This window comes from Capsicum annuum, chromosome 8 (genome assembly GCF_002878395.1).
Source record: "Capsicum annuum cultivar UCD-10X-F1 chromosome 8, UCD10Xv1.1, whole genome shotgun sequence".
NCBI lineage: Eukaryota > Viridiplantae > Streptophyta > Magnoliopsida > Solanales > Solanaceae > Capsicum > Capsicum annuum.
The window spans coordinates 53,327,815-53,336,976 of record NC_061118.1 but is presented as its reverse complement, the minus strand read 5'-3'; the positions used below and the strand labels follow the sequence as shown (position 1 = coordinate 53,336,976).

The window sequence follows — 9,162 nt, the reverse complement described above, 5'->3', positions numbered from 1 at the left end:
TAACTTCATACCTTAGGTATAAATTCTCATTTTTCAAAAGTGAACTTTAAACCTCGGATCTAAATTTCTTATTTCCAGAAAGTAAATTCCACGCAAACGGCTGAAAGTTTTAACTACTGCATCCTTTTGGCGCTACCAATTGTTTTTATGTGCTATAGAGGCAAATCCGGTATGCCTAAAAAACTGTACACTTATATACGGGGTATAGTGAAAAATATTTTCTAGAAAATGTTTTTGATTATAAAAAAAAAATAAAAAAATCAACCCACTTGATCTTAGATATGAAATTAGGCCAGCAGTCTTGCTGTTGACAGTGACTTCAATCTTACACAAAGGGGCACCCCAATGTACTAAAACTCACGCTATAAGGGCCCGTGGAAGAGCCAGCCATAAGGATCTATTATAGTACACAACTTTTTTTCAAGGTTGGTCACATGACAACAACTTTACCAGTTCTCCCCTTCAACTTCAATCTTATACATCTCAAAATATTGTGCGCAGCTGAGAACCATTCTATGCACAATGCCAATGAGCAGAGCACACAAGTGAGCAGAACACGGTTTGCTGAAGTCAAAACACAAGCCTCTCTCACTTGGATCAAGATTCTCCATGTTCTTAACCAAAGTCATAGACTACGTGTCAGCACTGCTTTTCTTTAGTGCGTCCTTGTACTAGACGATCAGGTTGTTCAGGGGACAAACTGTTGGCTGTGCATTTTATCCAGCAAAACTTGTACAGATGGAGCTTCAGCTAATAGCATAATCATAAGGGGTTCTTGAAGAGATATTGAAGGAGTGGAGCAACCACTCCCACGCTTAAACTATTTCCTAGCATTGCATAACTGCACCAAAAAAACCCAAAGGCATAGGTTAGCAAGTGATTCTTCTATGAAGCCCAGAACGGAATTGCTGAAATATCAGAAAGTAAAGCCAAGAGCCCAGGACAAACACCTGACCCTCCTCTTTCATTCTTGCCAGGATAGCATTTAAACTAACTAAACTAACAAGGCGACCTCAGGCAGTTTTGCGTATATTAATTTACTTGTTTGTTAATTTAATTGTTCACTTGTGAGAATATGCATTTCTAGATAAGGTCCAATCATCTTGTTGGTTTTTAGTTTTGAAATTAGAGAAATAACAGAGAAAGAGTTGGAGAGAAGAAAATACTGCAATTGTATTGTCAAAATTGTATTGTCAAAGGGAATTATTTTATTAATAACTCAAAAATCATATATTTATAGCTAAATTTCTAACTACACTTCAATTTAAATTGGGATAAATAATTCTTATTCAAATAATAAAAGGACAACTAATACCTAAGTCGCATAGGACTCTAATAATTTAAAAGTACTAAATTATTTATTCCTACTTTATTTCTGAGACATATTTTCAACACTCCTCCTTAGATCAGAAATTGTCTCGGCTTCCACTAAATTTGACCTCTTAAACAAATCTGTCAATTCATCTTTGTTCTTGCATGGCTTGTGTGCACCTTCTGTTGCATTAAATAAGAAACTTTTGTCTCTCATATTAACTTGTAAAATTTCATGATTAGTGGAATCAAAGATTCGACAATATTTATCTACAAATAATAATTTAAATCCTTCTTCCCATTAGATGGCCAACACTTAACAAACTTTTGTCAATATCGGGCACGTAAAAGACATTTAGAATTATTTTTGTAACTGAAATTGTTTTGATTGCAACATTCCTTTTTCCTTCTGTAGAAATATAGTCACCATTGCCAATTCTGATTTTCTTATTTTCCAAAGGCAAAAACTCTTTAAAAAGAGTGTTGTCATATGTCTTGTGGTTTGTACAACCACTGTCAATCATCCAAAAATGAGATTCTTCTTTTCATATTTTTGAGATTTGTTTTGCAAATCACAGCTTCATGGCCAAGTTGATTGCAAATCTTGTATTGTGCATTTGGTCTCTTCCCATATTTAAATGGAGGATGACCTATTTGCTATAGTGCTGGCAAGGTGGGTAATTTTTTCTTGAATTATTACCCTTGTTGTGAGTCTTGTGGTCGGCTGCCAAAGCTCTTTCAACCATACCATCCTGCCTCATAAATCTCCTTTGCTCTTGCGCCTGCAACTTATTTAACAATTCTGCCAAGGTAATCTTGGACAAGTCTTGTGTTTTCCAAGGTAGTAATTGATACTTCATATCTTTTAGGCACTGTAACAAGAATTTTTTCAACAATTCTTAAATCTTTAAATTTTGTGTCAAGCAATCTTACCTTATTAATAATGTCAAGAAGTCGGTCTGAGCACTCTTTGACGATCTCAGATTCCCTCATCTTTTGCAATTCAAATTCTCTATTAGATTCAACATCTTCATGCCTCGTATTCTTTCATCTCCTGTATATTCTTTCTTCAGATAATCCCAAATTTCTTTCGCTGATTTAGGGGCCATAATTTGCATGAAAATTGTTGGAGAAACACTAGCAAATAAAGTTGTTTTTTCTTTTGATTTTTTGATTTTCTTTTCCTTTCGACTTTTGATCTGGGCCACCGTGGAATTATTGGGCAGCGGAAGAACCTCACAATCCTCATCCACGGCCTCCCAAAGATCTAAAGCCTCAAGATAAGTCTCCATTCTTACTACCCAAAGATGGTAATTCTCACCATCAAAGACAGGAGGAGCTATTTGAAAAAAGTTGTTTTCAGAATTCATCTCTCACAGATTCCTCAAGAAACTGGCTATGATACCATTTGTTGGTTTTTTGTTTTGAAATTAGAGAAATAACAGAGAAAGAGTTGGAGAGGAAAATACTGCAATTGTATTGTCAAAGGAAATTATTTTATTAATAACTCAAATCATATATTTATAGCTAAATTTCTAACTACACTTCAATTTATATTGGAATAACTAATTCCTGCTCAAATAATAAAAGGGCAACTAATTCCTAAGTCACATAGGACTAATAATTTAAAAGTACTAAAATTATCTATTCTTACTTTATTTCTGAGACATAGTTTCAACACATCTTCTATCCAACTCAAACAATGAAATGATCACAATCATAATATACTCCCTCTTTCATGTTAAATGGCTCTTTCTGTTGTAGTCGAATCCAAATGAATGACACTTGCCTGTGTTTGGAAATTCTTAACTTTAAACTTCATATGTTACCCTTAATGATATGTCCTTATAGCCATAAAAATGTCATGGTGCGTTTACGACCACAAGTTCTAATGATAATGATGATATGTACAAAAGTCTTTCTCGGTGCCCAGTCAAACACCACCATGTAAATGAAGAAGGGGTACACTGTCTCCGAAATAGGAAAAGTCAAAATGGCCTATAGCATGACAGGGACTTGAAAGATTTTCTAAAACATCGATACAAATTCGAAAATGCCCGTAACGCCTATGCAACATCAGTTTCTATGAATAACAAACAACAATTACACAGTAGCCTTTCCGAGCGAGCCTCTAGGATCTCCCTGTGATGTAGTTGGCGCACACAGGCCTTTTAGTAAGCAGTGTCGATATTTATAGAAGAAAGGATAAAAAATTATTTATCACTTTTTAAAGTAAGACATATCCTTGGCCGATTGGTTTAGCATCATTTTTAGTTAGAAGAAATCTTGGGTTCAATACTACTTAACCATAATTTTAAAGTAAATTTGGCAAAAAATACATAAATTTTGCACAAAAATGCATCAGTTGAAGTTTGAACCCCCAACCTCAAAGACCAAAACCGAGCTTTACACCAACGCACCAAGAGCAACGTTGAGTCAAGCAATGTCATTTCATTAAATATATCTGTTTAGGCATAGTATTAATATATACATTTAGAAAAAAAATTCAACGAAGCAGTGTCGCTTGACACTCCTTTGGTCAACATGGGTCCGCCCATGTGTAAACCTCCATGATGTGGTAAAGGGAGGATATTAGGGGAAGAGGTGAGTGGCGATTCCCCTACAGAAAGCTACCTTTACAATGTTACTTGGTTCAACTCTATTTGTGACCTTTTCTAGTATGTGGGACTATCTATCTTCTTGGGTAGATAATCGATCGCCTTTGATTTGGATAGTCAATAATAAGTCAAGCCAATAATAATAACTTTTTGAACTAGAAAATCACAAGAGTTGAGGAAAAAATGATTCATTAATAATGAAGTATAAGAACGGGAAAAACAGATGTACCGTTGGCGAAGACTGATGTGTTGTGGAAACTGGAAGTCTTCTGGAAAAGAATGCAAATTCGCAACCTACAATCAAGAGCTGTGAGATGTCTTGAATCTATATTGCTTTACTTCCCAAAAGAAAACAAAGAAATAAGAGAAATATTCACAAAACTGAAGAGAAATGAGTACCTCCCTAGGTGTGAAGTATCTAAGAGACAGATCCTGCAGCGAAGGTGTTCTATTCTCTGTCTTTTCCTGTATTTATGAAATGGTACCCCGTGGAATCACTGGACAGCAATATTTTAAAAGGAGAAAAGCACAAAAAATTGAAAAGGTGCATGAGAACTGAAGAGCGTGAAGTGAAGTGAAGTGAAGTCAAGAGTACAAGTTACAGAAAGTTAAACACTACTGAACGCATAAGAGTTTTAGCCTCCAATATACGATAATGCCACTACTAATCCAAATCCTCAAAATTGAGATTGCTGCTTACTGGGATCACTTTTACATCATTTTATCAATCGTTCAATTCTCCTTGAAGCGATAACTCCTATCTTCACATCGCTTTAAGCGATAAAACTATGACTTTTAATAACACGGAGAGAATAGAATGAGTTGTCCAACACAAGTATAAGATATCCAGATCAAACTAAATAAAACAGAAAGAGCATTTTGTTAATCATGGAATCAAAGAAAAAAACAACATTAGATACACAGCAATTCATCTTGGCAACTAGAGAAACCAGCCATAATCTAATGGACCTAAGTATTTTAGTTTTAGAGACAAAAGTAAGTCACAAAATATCCTACTTCCATAAGCAAGTCTAGAATAAACCAACAGGGCAGTGCGTATTATACAACAATAAGTATTTTTTTTTTTGACAAGTTATTAAATTATTTTTCAAATATGAATGACCATAATTATTTTTTTACAACGATGCTTTCCTGGTCAACTTGTGCATACCACAGCTATTAGACTGGTACTTGCATCCTTCCACTAGTAAATATACTAGTTAACTTTGTCCACCAAGAGTTTATCTGAGAAGAAATTACCCTTTTCCCCTTTGCTGAATTCGAACAAGGTCATGAGACACTTTACTTTGTGTTAATTACGCGGTAAAACTTGTGAGGGTGGTTGTTGCTTGCCAAGTGGCATTTTGTATATCTTAAAACAGTGGAGAACAAGGTTCAAGATTATTAGAAGTCCAAAAGGAGAAGAAAGAACAAGGTATTACCATTAACATTCAAGTAGGAACGGGATATGAACTCATAACTCTCAAAGAATAACCTAAACCTAATAGGCTATTTATACAAGGATCCATTATTCTAAGAATACTAAAATATCCTTCAACCTCCTAATTTAAGACCAAAGACATGGTCTTCCTTCTCCTTTTGGGCTTCTAATTGTGTTGGACCTAATTCTCCACTCTTTAAATATCCATGAAAGCAATAACAACATACCCAGAGTGATCCCACAAGTGGGGTCTACGAAGAGTAAGATGTACGGGACCTTACCCTTTTGAGAACAAAGGCTATTTCCCATTGACCCTCAGCTCAAAAGAGAGGTTATTTCAAAGCAGGGTTGCAAGAAAAAAATAACAGCAAAATATCAAGATACAAAGCAAATGAAACAAATGGCAAACCACATTGAAGAATAAGAAATTACGTGATTACTAAATACTACTACTAATAAGGCAAATATGAGAGGGGACTAGCCCCGTTTTTCCCACCTAAAGGGCGACACACTTGGCCTAGGTTTGCACCCTAATCCTCGACATCTACACCTTCTATCTAGGGCCATGTCCTTAGTAAGCTCAAGTTACATGTCATGTCTAATCACTTCCTTTCGGTTCTTTTTTGGACTACTATCACCTCTCCTAACTCTTGCTACAACCGAACTCTCACACCTCCTCTTCACATGCCCAAACCATCTCAACCTCGCTTCCCTCATCTTGTCCACAATGGTGGTGACTCTCAGCTTACGCCGTATAATTTCGTTTTTAGTCATACTCTCCTACTATACCCATAAATCCATTTGAGCATCCTCATCTCCGCTACACTCATCTTCTGAACATGACATTCTTGACTGACCAACACTCTACCCCATAATACAATGTTGGTCTAACCAGTAACCAGAACTTACACTTGAACCTTGACGACACATCTTATCATACAGTACCCAAAATGCAAATCTTATGGTCTTTCTTCTTAAAGGACATTTTATTTTGGATGATGAATTTAGGTTACTCTTTGAAAGACGGGGTTGAACATCTCTTAAATTACTACAATACAAGGGGAGAAGGAGTATGACTCAACACATGAATTATTAACTTGTAAATTTTTTCATTATCAAAAAATTACTACAAGTTAGTCATATCCCTTCTTCCTTTGGATTATATCTCTTATTTGAACGTAAATCTAATTAGTTCCTAGAATCTCTTCATTGTTTCTTTAAGTTAATGGATTGCATTTCAATTCTAGAATAATCCTATCTTTCTTCCTATCCTAGATTTAAGATTACTGATTGCATTCACATATGTCTAGGTAATTAATACTTATGTTTGTGTTTACCCCAACAATTGTCTTAATCTTCCTATCCTTTTATGGCTTTCCATAATTGTTCTTGGTGTTCACGTGGGGTCGAAGAATCCATCTTAAATTTCTTAGAATTCCCAAGCATGTTTCACATCATCCCGTCACATACAGATTCATTCATCAGCATCTTTAGGTGAAGTTCCTGAACCGGTAAGGTACAAAAGCCTCAAATTCCACTCAACAACCCCTAGGTAGACAACCTTCCACAAAGGTTACCCTGAACCAAACTGGCACAAGTGCACAATACCATATTTCTCCCCACAACAAGCATCATTCACATGGCCTTGGCACATAATTCGGCTTTGATCTCCACGAATGATTGCACAAATTTTTCGAACAAATTGGACAAGAGAAAATAAATCTTAACTGAGTGAAAACCACTCTTTTTTTTTTTTTGAGTAAATGATCATTTTAATTGACATTTTTTTGTTGGAATTAAGTTATCGTGTAAGGATTTTGTTTTTAGAGAAGTACATAGTTGGGCTTCATTGGGCACGATAGTCAATCCATCTTCCACTTTCATTTCTTCAATTTATAATCCATTTGTCTAATTATTTCCACTCAACTAATAAAGGAGCACAGAAAACCCAATTGATAACAGTGACCAAGCGGCAACTGAGATACATGGCTTGTATGGAAGGGGGATATTGGTGAGAGGGATGATGCAATACCCGGAGGGAAAGAAGAAAAAGAAGGGGTGGGCCAAAGTCGTTGCTAGTATATTTATACATTTACTGCAAACTTTAGGGCTTAAGCCTCAATTAGCAGGGATAGGGGGTTATTTGGGCTGATGTGTGTAGAGATGGGGAGATAGATGAATGATGCCTTGTTGTGGGGCCCACAAATGCCACTTGACAAGCAATGACAATCCTCACACAAGTATTACTAGTATTTAACAAAATGTTAACTTCTCGTCTCTTAAAGTCTTCATTCCACCTTCGTTAACTACTAGAAAATCCTTAGGTACTATAACTGCTCCTGTTACTGTAATTATCTAACATCTAAACGAACATTTTACTGTTGAGGGGGTGGGAAGAGAGAGAAACCTCCATACCAACCACAACTAGCAGCAACGAGAACCCGCATGATCATTGTGAACAAGACGCACATGAGTCTCATACAAACAAAAAGCTCAAGGAAAGGTTATGTATTAATTTAAATAGAAAAAGAGGCATAATAGTTGAGGAAACTCTCGTAAAATTATAAAGACTGTGGAACTACTTATTGTGATGGGTTACAAAGATTAAAAAAAAAATCAACTTATCCTCCATGTTATGCAGATGCATGGTTGCATGTATGTATGATATCTTATGTTTCTTAGAGTTTCCAAAAATTTGCATTCAGCTATTCAGTTTCCTTCTCCATTTCTACGGAAACCCTGAGCAAGAAATATCAAGGTAATCACAAGGAGTAGCAAAAGAGCAAATAAGGGTCACTTTCTTAATTAATTTCTATATTATAGTATAAAGACAACTGAAAAAAGAAAACAATTCAAGGAGAAACATAAACATCATGACGGTGCTTTAAAGCTTAACCTGGACAGTTGCCAACAGGGAGCCAGTACCCTTCACATATCTGTAATAGCTTTTTGTAAAACAACAAATACGCTTTGAATGAGGATAAACAATATCTGTGACCGTTTAAGGATGTAACCCAACAACAATTGACGAGCAGAGAGAGCTATATTATGACATAAGAAACAGAGAAGCTGTAGGAATCAGCAGGAAGAAGGATACCCATGGCACTTCCCCACCTTTCAATCAGGCTTGATGGAACAAAGTACACATTATTTTCCTCATCGCTAATATCTGATTTTACAGAATCATTGGCATGGAAAGAGTAAGTTGATGAGCCCTTGTCATTACCAAAAGTTTTAAATACAAGAAAATCATCTACAGGTTGACAAGCTTGAAGCAGCTCATCCCAGTACTCTGGTGACTGCAGCTGTTCCTTATTCATTGTGCTTTCAGCCTGTCCAAGTAAAGGGGCAGGGGTCCGAAGAAGCTGATTGTTAAATTCAGGGACTTCAAAGGATAACGGTTTCCTTTTGGCCTGCAGTAAAGTATCACCAGTGATTTAAATTTCTGTTTTGCGAACTAAATAAATTAATTAAAAATTAATAAACATTAGTTGACTGCATTATATACAAAAGGATAGAACTTATTATGAAGTGATTTTTGGTCACCAATAAGCCACATTTGCATCCTAATTTTACTGAACTCCCATGTCCAACATCTTTAACAACTTGGTTTAATTGTTAATGGTTACTTCATTGAAAATACAGCAACAAGAAAGTGCTGTAAAGATAGATAAAGCGAGAGCAATCATCACTGCTGCAAATGTAAATGCAATTTAATATGGCATCTATATCATTTGCAATAGCCATGTTACACCCAAAAAAAGTAAAGGAGATCTAAGTTGCTCGGACTCT

General features: G+C 35.8%; 1 protein-coding gene across 3 annotated transcripts; it reads right to left on the bottom strand.

Moving 5' to 3' along the window:
• Nucleotides 1–252: 252 nt before the first annotated feature.
• LOC107839049 (tRNA (cytosine(38)-C(5))-methyltransferase 2) lies at nucleotides 253–8,783 on the bottom strand (the record flags this gene model as incomplete). 3 transcript variants are annotated; one of them, XR_007044001.1, is given in 6 exon segments in its annotated part: nucleotides 705–841; nucleotides 2,245–2,365; nucleotides 4,159–4,223; nucleotides 4,329–4,394; nucleotides 8,267–8,361; nucleotides 8,468–8,783. XR_007044001.1 is itself a non-coding variant. In XM_047395668.1 (5 exon segments), coding segments are annotated over 5 exon segments (621 nt in total), but the record flags the coding sequence as incomplete, so codon positions are not given.
• Nucleotides 8,784–9,162: the final 379 nt, after the last annotated feature.